General features: G+C 55.6%; 1 protein-coding gene across 1 annotated transcript; it reads left to right on the top strand.

Moving 5' to 3' along the window:
- Positions 1-4,112: 4,112 nt before the first annotated feature.
- PYGM (glycogen phosphorylase, muscle associated) lies at positions 4,113-16,028 on the top strand. The gene is made up of 20 exons (XM_020891769.2): positions 4,113-4,431; positions 5,472-5,573; positions 5,661-5,739; positions 5,821-5,924; positions 6,305-6,436; positions 7,913-8,024; positions 8,111-8,193; positions 8,608-8,751; positions 9,074-9,166; positions 9,414-9,560; positions 9,695-9,858; positions 10,181-10,295; positions 10,832-10,933; positions 11,277-11,424; positions 11,728-11,786; positions 11,913-12,054; positions 12,497-12,704; positions 15,087-15,221; positions 15,430-15,496; positions 15,610-16,028. The coding sequence occupies exons 1-20, from the start codon at positions 4,189-4,191 to the stop codon at positions 15,757-15,759; spliced, it is 2,529 nt and encodes an 842-aa protein (XP_020747428.1). The 5' UTR covers positions 4,113-4,188; the 3' UTR covers positions 15,760-16,028.
- Positions 16,029-17,109: the final 1,081 nt, after the last annotated feature.

The following is a 17,109-nucleotide window of genomic DNA, read 5'->3' as shown; positions in this document are numbered from 1 at the left end:
TAGTTAGCTCTTTGAAGCTCTGGAAGAGGCAAAGTGGCGCTATGTGGGTTTTAGAAATAAAATCAATAAATGACTTAACCACCGCCCAGCTATCTCTTCTGTCTCTCTCCCCTGGGGCCAGCTCCATTCCTGTGCTCGCTCTCCTCTCCCTGCCGTCAGCTTTTGTTAAGGTTTTGGTGAGTAACGAAGCGGCCGACTGGGGCATCAGTCTCCAAGGCAGCAAGCACCTGCCTTTGCAGTGGAACCACAGGGGTGAAGAGGGCTTCCCCAGCCGCCTTAGGCCCCTGGGGGGGGGGGGGGGGGGGCAGAGCCCTCCACTTGACCCTGCTCCTGTTCTGCTGCTGCAGCAGTGTCTTTCCCCGCACCCCAGAGCCGGGTTGGTAGGAGGAATGTCCGTTGGGAAAGGTCAGTGTTAGGGCTCTGTTACTGAGACCCCGCCAAGTGCTCTGGAGAAACCCAAGATTGGTCTCAGGAAGGAGACAGGATTTATGGTTGGAAATCTAGTCGGACATAAACAACCTTTGAGTTAGTTCGTGTATCTGTTTAGAAACCATTGGACATAAACAACATAGAGTTAGTTTAGAGTTCAGGCTGGGAAAGTGTGCTTTCAGAGTTCTTTAAATCTCTAAAGGGAACTTCCTGGTCCAGTGGCTAAGACTGTGCCCAATGAAGGGGGCTTGGGTTCGATCCCTGGTCAGGGAAGTAAGATCCGACATACTGCAGGTGGAAATCCTGCATGCACCCACTGCAACTAAAACTCTTGTGTGCAACAAATAAGACCTGGCACAGGCCAAATAAGTAAATGAATATTAAGGCTTCACAGGTGGCTCAGTGTTAAAAGTCTGCCTTGTCGATGCAGGAGACATAGGTTTCTTCCCTGATCTGGAAAGATCCCAAAACTAAGGAGCAACTCAGCCTGGGCGCCACAACTACTGAGCCTGCACTCTAGAGCCTGGGAGCCCTGGCTACTGAAGCCCAAGCCCCCTAGAGCCCATGCTCCACAACAAGAGACACCACCTCAATGAGAAGCCTGCGCATGGCAGGTAGAGGGTAGCCCCTGCTTGCTGCAACTAGAGAAAAGCCTGCACAGCAATGAAGACCAAGCACAGCCTAAATAAATAAGCAAAATTATATATATACGTATATATATATATATATACGTATATATATATATATATAAAATATGGATGGATGTGAGAGTTGGACCATAAAGAAAGCTGAGTACCAAAGTATTGATGCTTTTGAACTGTTGTGTTGGAGAAGGCTCTTGAAAGTCCCTCAGACTGACTGCAAGGAGATCAAACCAGTCCATCCTAAAGGAAATCAGTTCTGAATATTCATTGGAAGGACTGATGCTAAAGCTGAAGCTCCAATACTTTGGCCACCTGCTGTGAAGACACTTGACTCATTGGAAAAGACCCTGATGCCGGTAAAGATTGAAGTTGGGAGGAGACGGGGACAGAGGACAAGATGGTTGGATGGCCTCACCGACTCGACGGACATGAGTTTGAGCAAGCTCCAGGAGTTGGTGATGGACAGGGAAGCCTGAGGTGCTGCAGTCCATGGGGTCACAAAGAGTCGGACACGACTGAGCACCTGAACTGATACATAAACCTATACATACAACACCAATAGGGAGTGAAACGGGGGAAGGACTTGGGGAAGCCAGTAGGTCAGTTTCAGTCTTCAAGTTCCCATCATGCTGGGCTGGGGGATATGAAATGAAGGGTCTCCTGGGGTGGCATTACCCTGGAAAAGACAAAAGTTCCAGTGGGTGCCACTGACACGACAAAGGCCAAAAGAACCCAGGAGAAAGGTAGCCGGAGAAACCAACTCAAGTATTACATTTATTTCCCAACAGAAAGAGGTTGTGTCCCAGTTCAGCCAGTCCCTTGAGTGCAGGGGCAGGGTGATCACCCAGTTAGTGAGCAGGGGGAGGGGTGTGGATTGAGTTGACTTGGGGAGCAGAATAAGATAGGAATGTGCTCTGTTGGGGGCAGGCTCTTAGCAGCAGAAAATTAGGGGTCAGTGCAAAGGTTTGTGTGGCCAAAGCATGCAGCCACAGTTGGGCCATGAGGTGACAACATCGACAACTGGTGCTAAAATGCCTCTGAGCTCTCTTTGGCACTCCATAAAGAAGGCAGGCCAGGTGGTCCGAGATGCTGGCCAAGCCCGGTCCTTGGTTGGGGGTGGGGGTTGGGGGGGATGAACCTCCCCTGAGGCACAGCCCAGGAGGAAAGGTTGAGGATGGGAACTGTTACACAGGAGAGCCACCAGGCATTCTTTTGAAATACAAGGTGTAGAATACTTTTAAAATGCAAAAGAGAAAATTTTCTATGTTCACACAACCTTGGTGTAGGTGTGTTTTGGTGTCCTCTTCCTGGTCTTTTTTTCTTTGAAACACACACTTTGGAAGACCATCCTAGACGCTATCAGAGCAGGGGCAGAGCAGGGCTTGGCCTTCGGAGGACTAGGAGTTTGGCCTCCACGCTAAGCTGGTATTTCCAGGGTTGAGTCTGTTGTGGCTCAGAAACAGCTGGATTGTCCTTGAAACAGACTGTGGCATCCTGCAGCTGGCCAGGCCTCTGATGTGCTTCCTTGGTGCTCAGACTGGAACACCCAGGCTCCTCTTCCCCAGTTCCACCACTCTAGGAGGCCCAGCCTCCTTTGAAATAGCGCCAGGCCCTGGGTTCCTTTTGCTCAAAGAATAAAGCAGGGGACTTCCTTGGTGGTCCAGTGGCTAAAACTCTGCACTCCCAGTGCAGGGGCCCAGGTTCCAACCCTGGCCAGAGAACTAGATCCCACATGCTGCAACTAAGACTTGGCTCAGCCAAAGAACAGGAACAAAGCAGGATCTGTGACCAATGTAGACAGCATATTAAAAACAGAGACATTATTTTGCCAACAAAGGTCCATCTAGTCAAAGCTATGGTTTTTCCAATAATGTATGGATGTCAGAGTTGGACTATAAAGAAAGCGGAGCCCCGAAGAATTTTTGCTTTTGAACTGTGGTGTTGGAGAAGACTTGAGAGTCCCTTGGACTGCAGGGAGATCAAACCAGTCAATCCTAAAGGAACTTTAGGAACCACGTGACCCCGGGTGGGAGAAATGAATGGGAGAAGGCCTTTACTCACCTGCAGCACGGGGAGAGTTGATACCACTGTGTGTGTGTGTGTGTGTGTATATGTGTGTGTATATGGGCTGCTTCAGTTCTCCTACCCCTGTGGGCCACAGGACTACAGTTCCCAGAGGCCCCTGCTCCAGGCTGCTGGCCCCTAGCCAAAGCTGGCCTGTAACCTGACCATCCCTCTTGAAAGGTCACTTCAGAGCTCCTTGAGGGACAGCAACAGGGGGAGCTCTGAGTGGCTGGACTTCGGTGGGGGATGGGATGGGGCAGTGGCCCTGCCTCAGTCAACCTCTCCCATACCACCTCTCCTGGAACTGAGAGTCCCGGTCCCCCTTTTCTCGGATGCCCAGTGTCCTCCGCTAGCTTCGCCTTTTCTGTTCGGGGCACCCTGATGCTCTGCGCAGGTGGCCTTCAGCCACAACATGTGTCCTTCCCACCCAAGGGTAGGGCCACCATAAAAGCTTGACCAGAGAGCATCCCGCCTGTGGTGTGCAGCCTATTGTGTGAAAGTTGAGAACCGAAGCCAAGCTGCTCTGCTGGAGGCTGGGCCTCCCGACACCTGCCCTCCTGACAGCCTCCTTGGCCTCTCCAAGGAGCCCTGATTGAGGGCCCACAGTCAGGCCCCATCCTTCATCCATAACCCGAATTCAGGGCAGCCTCGGCCAAAGTCACAGCCGAGCCGCTCCAGGCAAGTCTCGGGCCTCTGGAGCCAGCACTCTGCCTGCTGCACCCTGACTCCGACCCTGCACAAGGCAGGCCGGGGGACAGAAGACAGCAGACCCCAGTGCCAGTGCGAGAGGCCTGGAGGAGGTGGGTCAGTGCAGGGCTGCGAGGGAGCCAGGCCGGCCCTGGCCCTGCCCTGCCCCTCCTCTCCTCTGCTCACCCCAAAATAGCTCCCTGAGGAGCCGGGCCAAGACCCTCCCATCGAGGGAGGGGGTGGGGCAAGCTGCCCGGAGCCAGGCTTTAAAGCAGCAGCCAGCCGGGGATCTCCACTCCCTGGTTGGAGGCACCACTCAGGCCGCCCGTCTGCACAAGCCAGTCCGGCCCACCCTCCCGCAGCCATGTCCCGGCCCCTGACAGACCAGGAGAAGAGAAAGCAGATCAGCGTGCGTGGCCTGGCTGGTGTGGAGAATGTGACCGAGCTGAAGAAGAACTTCAACCGGCACCTACACTTCACCCTCGTGAAAGACCGCAATGTGGCCACCCCGCGAGACTACTACTTCGCGCTGGCCTACACGGTGCGCGACCACCTCGTGGGCCGCTGGATCCGCACGCAGCAGCACTACTATGAGAAGGACCCCAAGGTGCGGTTTGGGACACCCCGGGTGGGGAGTGGGCTGGGGGCCCTGCCTGGGGGCTGGGAGATCTGGACCGAGTTGACCGGCCCCTCCCGGGGTCAGGACTTTCTGCAGCAAAAGAAAGGGTGCCTCCAGGCTCCTGAGGTTGGATGATTCAGGGGTGCCAAGTGCAATAGGTGCTGGGACCCATTCTCCCACGGGGAGAAACCTGGAGACGGAGGCAGGTCAGGGGCCTCGGGTCAGGTAGGCTGGTTGCAAAGGCTCAGCGCTCAGAGAATGGAGAAGCTGCTGGGGGTGAGCAGGAAGACCCTGCAGCTTGGGCTGGATCCTAAGTGGAAGGACATTCTACCTAACGCGTGTGCGGTGTGCCGGGTGGGGCACAGCTAGGGTGGCGAGATCAAGTGTCTGTTGGGGTCACTGGTAAATGTCAGCAACCTAACACTGCTGGGCAAGGGTGGGGGAGGGGTGGGGCGGGGACCCAGGACACTGGGCACCATCAGCATCCTGGATACTAGAGTCTCTCCGCCCCCCTTCTTGGGACTGAGGCTTGAGGGCCAAGGGGAGCTGGGCACGGCAAGGAAGGGAGATGGCCGACTCTAGCCCTGAGTCATTGTGTGACCTTGAGCCAATGACTTCTGTCTCTGGGCCTGGTCTCCCCTTTTCGGGAGCACTTGGTGGTGCTTCCCTGTGTTCTGACTTCCTGATGGGCTCTTGGCAGGACTGCGGGCGAAGGAAGGGGTTCCCAGCTCTCCTAAGCACCTCAGCCCCTGAGGTGGATATGGCCCCATTTTTCAGATGAAGAAACTGAGGCTCAGAGAAGAAAAGTGATTTGTCCAAAGTCAGAAGAAATGCTGGGACCAGTTTCTTACCTGCTGGGTCCTAAAGCCTGAGAAGGCAGGCAAACTGGAGGCAGGGCTGGAACCTGCTGGGGCCTAGGAGTGGGGCAGGAAGTATGAGAGGTGCAGGCCCAAGTGGGCCTGGTTGAATGTCGGGGGGCGGCCTTGACCCTCTTTCCCCTACCCCTCCCCGTCTGTTTCTCTGGACAGAGGATCTACTACCTGTCTCTGGAATTCTACATGGGCCGGACGCTGCAAAACACCATGGTGAATCTGGCGTTGGAGAACGCCTGTGACGAGGCCACCTACCAGGTGTGTACGGGTGGGCGAGCCTTCAGGATTGAGGGATTGACCTGTTGGCCCTTGGCCCTGACTTCTGTTATACCCTCCCACCTCTAGCTGGGCCTGGACATGGAGGAGCTGGAGGAAATCGAGGAGGACGCAGGGCTGGGCAACGGGGGCCTGGGCCGGCTGGCGGGTAAGTGAGCAGGGTGCCCGGGGACTGGGCAGAAGTGTTCCTTTGGGTTCCTCTGACATCCACCTCCGTGCACACCCCTAGCCTGCTTTCTGGACTCAATGGCAACACTGGGCCTGGCTGCCTATGGCTACGGGATCCGCTATGAGTTTGGGATTTTTAACCAGAAGATCTCTGGGGGTTGGCAGGTGAGTGATCTTGGGCCCTGACCTTGTGGTTATGATAAAGATGGCTATTTGTTCGTTCATCTGCACATAGATCCCAAAGCAGCCCCAGCCTGGGTGGAGAGCATCCTTGCCCCTTCTCCCTGGCCCCAAGCCAGCTGTCAGCTCCTGGGATAGGAGGTCCATGGCTGTAGAATGTCTCAGACTCTTATACATACACCGAGCCCCCGTGGATCTTCCACCAGACTGGGGGCCCACCTACCCCAGAGACGGTCATTCACACCCTCCCTACCCTGTATAGGGCACACCAGGGCTGCGGGCTCCTGCTATACCCACCACCTGCTGTGGTGTGAGCCTGGCTCTGACTCTGTCTTCCTTTCTCCCCTAACCCACCTGCGGTTCAGATGGAGGAGGCTGATGACTGGCTTCGCTACGGCAACCCCTGGGAGAAGGCCCGCCCTGAGTTCACACTGCCGGTGCACTTCTATGGCCGAGTGGAACACACCAGCCAGGGGGCCAAGTGGGTGGACACACAGGTGAGGGGGAGGCCACGGAGCAGGGGGAAGATCTAGTGAGGCGGGGGAGGAGGAGTGGAGGTTCTGGAGGAAACAGGGTGACGCAAAGAAAGAGCCTGGAAGCTACTGGACCGAGTGCTATTTGGTAACGGAGGCCACAGAGGAGTTAAGTGACTTACTTGAGGTCACACAGCTGGAACCCAGAGAGGCTGGAGACAGGGTCACAGGGGAGCCAGACCACGTGAAGAGCTGGGAGCAGGAGGGATACTGCCCTGCTCTAACCACTGCTCCTCGCCTGACCTGCCTCCTCTCCACCCAAAAATAATCACAGACTCTCGGCTCCCCTGCATGTTTGAGCTCGGGGCTTGATGGGAAATAAACCAACAGCCCATAAAGGGGGACAGGAGAGAAAACTGAAGCCTAGGAAGGGCAAATGTCATGTTCAAGGTCATAGAGCAGGTCGGCGGGAGCCTCCCGCTAAACCAGGTGTCCAAACCCCAGCTCTGCCACCAGTCCTTTTGCTGTGACTGCAGCTCACCGGCCTCCAGATGGCTGCACAGCAACCTCGAGGCTTTCGGAACCGGGAGTTTGTTCCGCTCTCATCCACGCTAGTGTCCTGCAGGGCTCTGGCCGTCCTCCTAGCTGTATGCTCTTCGGCCAGTCCATTCCCTCTCTGAGCTGCAGCATTTGCTCTGCTCCAGTCAGGGGCTACTTAATCCTGGGGAGGGAGGTGTGGGTGCACCCCTTTCTCTGTGGTAGCTGGCAGTTATTGGCAGCAATTATTGATGTTTGCGGGCTTTTCCAGTGGCTCAGTGGTAAAGACTGCTTGCAATGCAGGAGAATGGGTTTGATCCCTGTGTTGGGAAGCTCCCCTAGAGGAGGGCATGGCAACCCACTCCAGTATTCTTGCCTGGAGAATCCCGTGGACAGAGGAGCCTGGTGGACTACAGTCCATAGGGTTGCAAAAAGTTGGACACAACTCAGAGACTTAGCATTCAGCACGCATGCACATTGATGTTTGCTAATTGTGGGAGGTGGGGCCAGCTAGTCACTGCTAATTAGCCCCATGGTTAACCTTTGGATGGACTTGACCTCTCTGACCCCCTCAGCCAGGCCCCATGATCCCCCAGTCCTTCCAGGAGTCCAGAGGGTCCTCTAGGTTGTGCTCAGGCCAGGTGGCCAGCGCGTCCCCCTCATGGCAGAGCAGCCACCAACAGAGGCCCACCTTGGTCCCTGAGCTCATCCCTGCCTCCTCCTGGAATCCTGACAACAGCCCAGCAAGGAGGGCCGGCAGGGGTGTGGGGAGGCACCGGGATGTCCTCTCTTCATGGCTGAGGCCCAGAGAGGTTGGTAGGGTTGCTTGTGGTCCAGAGTTGGGACTGGAACCAGGGGTTGGGGATTGGCGGAGCGCAGGGACAAAGCATGCAGTTCCAGCTCTCAGGGCCTCGTAGACACAGCAGATGCCCACCTCTTAACCACAGGCTGGGTGTCCCACAGGTGGTGTTGGCCATGCCTTATGACACGCCCGTGCCTGGCTACCGCAACAACGTCGTCAATACCATGCGCCTGTGGTCTGCCAAAGCCCCCAATGACTTCAACCTCAAGGACTGTGAGTTCAGCCGGAGTCAGCAGCCCCCTCCCGTTGTGGCCCCCCCTTGACCCAAGCCTGACCCTGTTCCCACTTCTGTCCCTTAGTCAATGTGGGTGGCTACATCCAGGCTGTGCTGGACCGCAACCTGGCTGAGAACATCTCTCGGGTTCTATACCCCAACGACAACGTATGTTACCCCCTGGGCTGGGGACAGGAGGCCAGAGTGCACGGGAGAGGGCAGGAGGGGGAGTGACACCTGCTGGTGCCCTAGTCACACTCAGGGCATTTTGCTGGCCCCAAGTGTCCTGTGCTTCCCCCCAGTTCTTCAAGTGTGAGGATGCTTGGATCCGGGGGTGGGGGGGGCGCACTTTGCAGGAGCTCTTCCCTGGAGACACCCACAATACTCCTGGTCCTTGTAGCCCTCCCTCCTGACCCAACTGCATTGCTGCTTCTTGGCGGAGAAAGACTCTTGGGTCCCTGAGGTGGAGCAGTTCAGGGCTCAGGAATCTCGGGGTGGGTGGGAGTCTCTCCTGGCAACGCCCACAGCAGTGTTAGACCACGCCCACCACCTTGACTCCGCCCCACCTCTCCCTGTCCCCAGTTCTTTGAGGGGAAGGAGCTGCGGCTGAAGCAGGAGTACTTCGTAGTGGCTGCCACGCTCCAGGACATCATCCGCCGCTTCAAGTCCTCCAAGTTTGGCTGCCTCGACCCTGTGCGCACCAATTTCGATGCCTTCCCGGATAAGGTACCAGGCCTCAGGGAGGGTCGGTCTCTACACCTCCTGTGAGTGGTGCCTTCCCTCCCACCTCCAGCCTTAGCTTGCAACGCCCATTTTATAGATGAGGAGGTGGAAGTTGGGGTGGGTGTGAGGGTTATCTGCTTGAGAATCCTCAGTATAATCCACTTTCCTCTCCCTCCTGCTCCACAGCTGCCCCCATGAGGGCCTCCACCTAGAGAACCACAAGGGGCCTTGGGCAGGGGGTGCTCAGAAGGGGCAAAGGACAGTGACCATAGTCTTGGGCCCAGATTGACAGCAACCGCCCTCCACCCCACCCCCCCGCCCCCAGGTGGCTATCCAGCTCAATGACACCCACCCCTCCTTGGCCATCCCTGAGCTGATGAGGATTCTGGTGGACCAGGAGCGACTGGAGTGGGAAAAGGTAGGCTTTGGGGCCCCTCCCCCACTCCTGCCTCACCCTCTCCATCTCAGGGTTCCCTTCCCACTCTGGGGAGGAGATAGATGTGGGTGGAGCCCCCACTGAACACACGGTGGTGTGAGGCCCAGAGGCGGGTGTCCTAGAACCTGGCCTGGCAGCGGCAGGGCTGGGGCTCTTGGCTGCGCAGTGTGTGTGGAGAGCCATCTGGCTTAAGCGCCGGGGGCTCCTGCCTCCCCATCCCACCTGTCAGGCATGGGAAGTGACTGTGAAGACTTGTGCCTACACCAACCACACGGTGCTGCCCGAGGCCCTGGAGCGCTGGCCTGTGCACCTCATAGAGACCCTGCTGCCGCGGCACCTCCAGATCATCTATGAGATCAACCAGCGCTTCCTTAACGTGAGTGGAGAAGGCCTGGGGTGGAGAGTGGGGGCGTGGAGGACCTGGTGAAGTCTATGGGCGGAGATCTGGGGGTAGGGGCTGGGGACCGGTGTTCTGGGTCCCCGTCCTAGCTCTGGTCTCTCCCGGCACAGCGGGTGGCGGCCGCGTTCCCAGGGGATGTAGACAGACTGCGGCGCATGTCGCTGGTGGAGGAGGGCGCGGTGAAGCGCATCAACATGGCACACCTGTGCATTGCCGGGTCTCATGCCGTCAATGGCGTGGCTCGCATCCACTCGGAGATCCTCAAGAAGACCATGTGAGACCCGCTCCCCAGACTCCGCCCTTCCAGCTGGGCCCCTCCCCTTCCACTGTGCCCCGCCCCTCCCGCTGGGCCCCGCCCACTGCCCGGTACTGGCCACTCAGAGACGCCCTCTGCTGGCCCCTTCCACAGTAGCACGGCTCTTACAAGGGTCATAGGCTTGCCATCCGGTCCAGTCCCGTTCTGGGATGTCCACTGTTACACACAGCATCCCCCTTCACCTCCAGGACTCTTTCATCAAGAAATCAGGGTAGGGGCCCCAGGGAGAAGACCCTCATTCCACAGGGGTGACTGATGATCTTCCAACCCTATCCTGTAGCTTCAAGGACTTCTACGAGCTGGAGCCTCATAAATTCCAGAATAAGACCAATGGGATCACTCCTCGGCGCTGGTTGGTTATGTGTAACCCTGGGCTGGCAGAAGTCATTGCTGAGGTGAGAAGTCATGCATGGCCGGTAGGGGTCAACACAGTCACTGCAGGCCGCAGCCGGGGGTGGCTGTGTATGTGGTTCACTGTAGGGCGCCCAGCTGAGGGCTGAAATCCATCCTGCACTGCATTCCCAAGCCTTGCATGTGTCTGGAGGAGGGAAACCATCTTTTTATGTGAGCTAATGGAGGCCCTGACTGTGAAGGTCAACCTGAGGAAGTTCATAGCCTAATGGAGGGTTATCAGCAGGCCACATCTTAAGTAAGACCAGAAAGGGGCAGAGATTGCAGGCCCTCGAAGTTACTGCCTGTCAGAGGAAGAGGCCAGGATGAGGGTCTGTGGGGGTCAGATGGGCATCAGCCATCCGAGCTCAAGGTCAGGAAGGAAGGAAAGATGTGTGTACATGCCCTGCCCCCCAGCTGGGAGGCTGCAGAAGAAGGCACTGTCTGCAGTGGACTGTGCTTGTTTGACCTGGAAAAGGACCCCTTTGTGAAGGAGGACGGGGGGAGGCCATGGGCCTAACTGAGCGCCATCTCCCTACAGCGCATTGGAGAGGAATACATCGCGGACCTGGATCAGCTGCGCAAACTGCTCTCCTATGTGGACGATGAATCCTTTATCCGGGATGTGGCCAAAGTGAAGCAGGTGAGGAGCAGCGCTACAACCTGGGACAGACACCTGTGCTGGGGCCAGAGTGGAGAGTGCTGGAGGGGCCGGATGTCCAGGTCAGGAATGGCCCATGGAGCCCATTTCTCCTGCAACCTCAGGCCATGGTAGAAGTTGCCTGGAATCAGTCCATGGTGGGAAGGCATCATCTGACCTCACTGAAAGAGTGCTGATGTTGCTTAGCAATGTCTGTCCTGATGCAGGAGTGGATGAAGGTGACAAGGGGGCCTTCTCTCCTCACCTTCCTGGGAAGGAAATGAGACTGTAGGATTTCCTGAGGCTGAGGCCTATTGGTGAGCTCTTCCCCCTCTCCTGCCTTCAGGAAAACAAGTTAAAGTTCTCTGCGTACCTGGAGAAGGAATACAAAGTCCACATCAACCCCAACTCGCTCTTTGATATCCAGGTGAAGCGGATTCACGAATATAAACGCCAGCTCCTCAACTGCCTCCATGTCATCACACTGTACAACCGTGAGTGGCAGGCTTCCCTCTGGCTCCTGTTCCTGCCTCTGTGTACCTCCCAGCGTGCCGCATACTTCTCCATCAACATCTCCTTTGGACTCAGGGCAACTCTTGGGACACGGAATTATCCCATTTCACAGATGGGCAAACTGAGGCTCAGAGAGGGGGGACATGACAGATATGAGGTCACCAACCCAGCCCAAGTCAGGCCTACTATCGCCCAGCCCAGTCCTGGCTGGCTGGATGCCTTCAGGTGCTACAGCCCAGAGGGAAAACCTGGCCCACTCACTGGATCCCTCTGTTTCTCCATAGGTATCAAGAAGGAACCCAATAAGTTTTTTGTGCCTCGGACTGTGATGATTGGAGGGAAGGTGAGAGGCCGAGCCCAGATCATGGCTGTGGTCCTTTGATATCCAGGTTGAGGTCAGCTTGGTTGGGTTGCAGGATGGGGGTAGGAGGCCAGGCCGTGGAGCTGACCCCAAACTGTGCCCCCACAGGCCGCCCCTGGGTACCATATGGCCAAGATGATCATCAGACTCATCACAGCCATTGGGGATGTGGTCAACCATGACCCGGTGGTGGGAGACCGCCTCCGAGTGATCTTCCTGGAGAACTACCGGGTCTCGCTGGCCGAGAAAGGTAGGTGCCGCCAGTGGGGACAGTAGGGAAGCTCTAATGAGTTCAGTCCCTGGAAGAGATATTAATCTCCTCTTCCTGGGGTACTGGTACTTTAAAGAAGAATCTGGAGAGGACAATACTCAAATCATGAGGATGTTCCCTTAGTGGTGGAATGTCATGCAATATGGGATGACATTATAGGGGAGAGGGGCCTCAGTAGTGCCCTTCAAATCACACAGTGGAGCTGGGGGGGTGGGAGGAGTCCAGGTTAGATCCCAGATGTTCAAGAATCAACAAGAGGTGGGGAGAGGTCAGTGAGAAGGAGACAGTTGGTGAAGACTGGAGGGCTGGAGGGAGGGGACTCTGAATCTGGCCAGGCCTGGGACCAGACTAACTTCAGAGCCTCCAGCTGACGTGGGGGCTCTTCCTGGAGCTGAGCGTGTCCCCTGCTGTCACCCCACAGTGATTCCGGCCGCTGACCTCTCTGAGCAGATCTCTACTGCGGGCACTGAAGCCTCAGGCACTGGCAACATGAAGTTCATGCTCAACGGGGCTCTGACCATTGGCACCATGGATGGGGCCAACGTGGAGATGGCAGAAGAGGCAGGAGAGGAGAACTTCTTCATCTTCGGCATGCGGGTGGAGGATGTGGAAAGGCTTGACCAGAGAGGGTATGGGCTGCAGAGTTCACACATGGGCAGGAGGCACCAAGGTGGGACTGCTGGAGGGTAGAGCTGGGAGTGAGAGGCACAACTGGGAAGGCTGGTCCGGGATGCGCAAGGTCTTTTTTAAAATTTATTTGGCTGCCTTGGGTCTTAGTTGCAGCATGTGGGATCTTGGTTGCGTCATGTCCTGTGGGATCTTTTGTTGTAGCGCACGGACTCTAGACTCTCTAGTTGTGTTTCGAGGGCTTGCTTGCTCTGAGGCTTGTGGGATCTTAATTCCCCAACCAGGGATCAAACCTGCGTCCCCGCCATTGCAGGGTGGATTCTTAACCTCTGGACCACCAGGGAAGTCCCAGCACAAGGTCTTAGTTATGGCCATCACAAGTCTAGAAAACTTTTGAGATAGCATAACAAATAAGATGAATGAAATGAGAAAAGACAGAAGTAACACAGAGCTGAAGGAAAAGGAAGAGAAAATAATACCCACCCAAATTAATAATACCATTTCTGGAATTGAGAGTAAAATGAAATTCTCAGCTCCCTGGCAGCCATGGCAAAAAGGGAAACATGAGTATAGTAGTTATACCTGGGCTTGTGGTCAGAAATGCAGATCTTCAGAGATGATCTTCCTGGCATTACATTTTTAACATTTTACTTTAAAATATGATTTTTTTTTCTTAGCATAGAAGCAGTCCATGCTCATTAATTGGAAAAATACAAAGCTACAGAGAAGAAAACAACTGTTGTTCATAATCTCATCCCCCAGATTTAAAGTCACAGTTTTCTTTTTCTTTGTGTATTTATATGTGTGTGTGTATGTATATATATATATATATATATATATATATATATATATATATACATATATATATGGTTTTTAAAAAATTTAATTAATTTTTTGGCTGCACCATGCTGCATGTGGGATCTTAGTTCCCTGACCAGGGGTAGAACCAGTGTCCCCTGCATTGGGAGCATGGAGTCAACAACTGGATCACCAGGGAAGTCCCTATGTAGTTTTTAAAAGTTGGAAATAATGTATGTACAATATTGAATCCTGTTATCTTAACATTGGTGAAGCATTTTCTATGTCATAGTCTTTCAAGTATTTAAAATGTTTGTATAGCATTCCATCCTATGGATATACCATACTTATTTAATTCCATGTGGTTGGACATGAAGGTTGATTTTCCTCATTTGTTAGTATAAATGTCCCTTTGATGACCAATCTTTTACACTGATGTCCACATCTCTGATTATTTCCTTAAGATAATTATTGTGCTTGCTATGTGCTAAGTCGCTTCAGTCACATCCGACTCTTGTGACCCTATAGACTGTAGCCTGCCAGGTTCCTCTGTCCATGGAGTTCTCTAGGCAAGAATACTAGAGTGAGTTGCCATGCCCTTCTCCAGGGGATCTTCCTGACTCAAGGATCAAACCATTGTCTCCTGTGTCTCCCTCATTGCACACAGATTCTTAACTGCTGTGTCACTGGGGAAGCCCAAGATAATTATTAGAAGGGGATATTTCTGAGTCAAAAAAGTATGCGTTCTTAAAGCTCCTGATACACATTGTCAAATTGTTTCCCAGAAAGTTGGTACCAGTTTACACTCAGCTTACAAGAGCGGGCACTAAATATTAAGAAGAATTTCTCCTGTGGGGCTTGACTAGAAAGTTCAGACTTGGTCCTTTGGACAAGAGGGAAATGTGAAATGTTTTGAGCAAAGTCCAACATGTTCAGAACTAGACTCCAAACAGATACTTTTGGCTGCAGGATGGAGGCTCGACTGGAGGAAGGAATGTCCAGTTGGGGGACCAGTGTGGGGCTGGCACCAGATGGCAGGGGGAGTCCCCTACAGCAGGCCAGTGCTGGGGACGGGGGTTAGGGACACTGTTGAGGAGGAGGCCATGGTTTCTGGTTGGAAGAGGGGAGGGAAGGAGATGAAACTGGTCTGGAGAGATTTGAACCTGGGTGCCTTGGGGAGTGATTGTGCTACCCCAGGAAGTCGTTGGGTAGGAAGTAGTTCCTACCCTAGGGGAGGAAATTTGGTGCCAGGACAGTGATGAGCGTGGCAGGACAGTTTGAGTTTAAGGATGTTCCTCAGGATGTACTTGTTGGCTCCTCCTGGAGCCTGAAAGTGAGGCCAGGGATGGACTCAGGATGGTGGGGAAGAAAAGCCATTTATGGAGGAAACAGACCTGCTGGGAGACAGTGGTGGTGTGTGGGAAGAAGAGTGGAAGGACTTCTGGAGCAAGTGCGGCAGCTGTAGGGAGGACAGTAGCAGGCTGGACCTGAGTTTTCACTCTGGGGCTTGGAACTTCCTGGATATTTGCTGGAGGAGGAGCCAGGAACCCCTTTCCATGGTGCCGACTATGGCTCTTCCCCCACAGGTACAATGCCCAGGAGTATTATGACCGAATTCCTGAGCTTCGGCACGTCATTGACCAACTGAGCAGTGGCTTCTTCTCCCCCAAACAGCCTGACCTATTCAAGGACATTGTCAACATGCTCATGCACCATGACCGGTGAGCTGGCGGGCCAGGGACCCACACACGTGGGGTTGTGGGGCTGAATAGGGCTCAGGAGCGGTGGAGAGGCTGGACAGGGCTTTGGGGCAGTTGCAGCCACATTCCTTTGGAAGTAGCATCACTGTCCAAGTCCCCAGGAATCCAATAGGACAGGATAGGCTTGGCCCTCGACCCCAGACTTCCCCACTTCTCCATTCCCCTCCAGGTTTAAAGTCTTTGCGGATTATGAAGAGTACATTAAATGCCAGGACAGAGTCAGTGCCCTGTACAAGGTGAGGGGTCCTGGGCCAGGGGTTGGCAGGGCTTTGGTGGCCCTGGTTGGGATGAGGTGGAAGGTGGGGATCCCACCTGCAGAGCAAACCCAGAACTTCCTTGTGGCCTCTAGAACCCGAGAGAATGGACACGGATGGTGATCCGGAACATAGCTACCTCTGGCAAGTTCTCCAGTGACCGCACCATTGCCCAGTACGCCAGGGAGATCTGGGGCGTGGAGCCGACCCGCCAGCGCATGCCGGCCCCAGATGAGAAGATCTGAGCCTCTAGACCAGACCCAAACCTGCCCGAGTCTGTTTGCAGTCGCTTGGGCCAGCTCCAGCTCCTTGTCCAGAGGGTGGGGTGCTGGAGTTAGATCTCTAACCCTCTTCTTGGAACTCCCATTTCCCATCAGCCTCGAGCGCCCAGTGTTCAGCGTGACGAAGGACACTGCTCCCATCCTGTCCTCGGGCTCCCCAGCCCCTCCTGTTTACGGGTCTGACCAACTGCACCCACTCCCCAATAAATTGATTCTCCTGGGGAGCCTCCTTACTCCCCTCTCTGCTGGGAAATATTTTTAGCTCTGGGCGGCACAGCAGCTGCGCAATCACCGTGCTTTAGCCCCAGCCGCGGCAGGTGCATCCCCTCAAAAGGGGGGCGGTCTGTGGGGGTGGGGCCCGGGACTCTCCTGCCGGCTTCCAGGCGTCACCCTGCACGCCTCTCCTCCCAGTGCTGTGTCCATACTAGGTCAGCGGCCCGCGAGGCTGGCCGGGGGCGTGGCGTCCGCCCGGGTGGGGCCCACCCGGGATGGGAGCGGGGCCTTAGGCTGAGGCCTCCCGCACCGCCGAAGGAAGATCCACGCTGTCGGGGGGCGGGGCTCAAGAGGGGGAGGAGCCCTCGGGTGGTTGGCGCCTTCTTGACTCCGCCCTTAGCCCCGCCCCACTGCGGCGTTTAAGGGTCTCTAAGCAGGTGGCTACGCTAGGTCCAAAGTAAGGGGAATGTTCAGGCGGGGGCCGTCTAGGCTGCGCCAACGTTGCCCCTCCTCACTTGGGGAAACTAAGGACCCGAAAGGGCCTGTTTCTAGGTCCCATATTACCAAGATTGAGTTGTGGGAGAGGTCCCGCCTTCCCAGCGCGGTAGCAGGGCGGGGCAAGTCTCAGAGATTTGTTTGGGGCTGGTGGTTTTACAGCGAGTGTTTGAACCTGAACGGCCGGAAATGGTTACCGGCTCCCCTCGGCCCGGCTTGTGGGGACCCCAACCGCCTGCGGCTACCCCTCCCATGTGCTTCTCTGGAGCCAGGCCTCCGGGCTCCAGTCTTCTAGCTGCAAGAACTCACCGTCGCTTGCAGCTGCCCCTTTTCATCTGGCCCCATGGGGAGCCAGGCTTCCGGAGCCCCAGTCCCTCCGGTGTGAACTGGAGCTCCCCCCAACATCCCCAGACCCCGAGGCCCCTTCTCCCGCTAGCCGCGTTTTCATTCTTCCCCACAAACACCTCTCAAATGCTCCCACCTTGTCCTAGCCCCTCCCCCAGGCTATCACAACGACCCGCTGCGCCCACGCCCCCATCTCTGCCAGGCCTCCCGCTGCCCGCAGGAAGACGCCCGGCCCCGGGCCGGGTGAGCCCCGTGGGAACG

This window comes from Odocoileus virginianus, chromosome 28 (assembly GCF_023699985.2).
Source record: "Odocoileus virginianus isolate 20LAN1187 ecotype Illinois chromosome 28, Ovbor_1.2, whole genome shotgun sequence".
Taxonomy (NCBI): Eukaryota; Metazoa; Chordata; class Mammalia; order Artiodactyla; family Cervidae; genus Odocoileus; species Odocoileus virginianus.
This window is presented reverse-complemented; position numbering and strand designations above follow the sequence as displayed.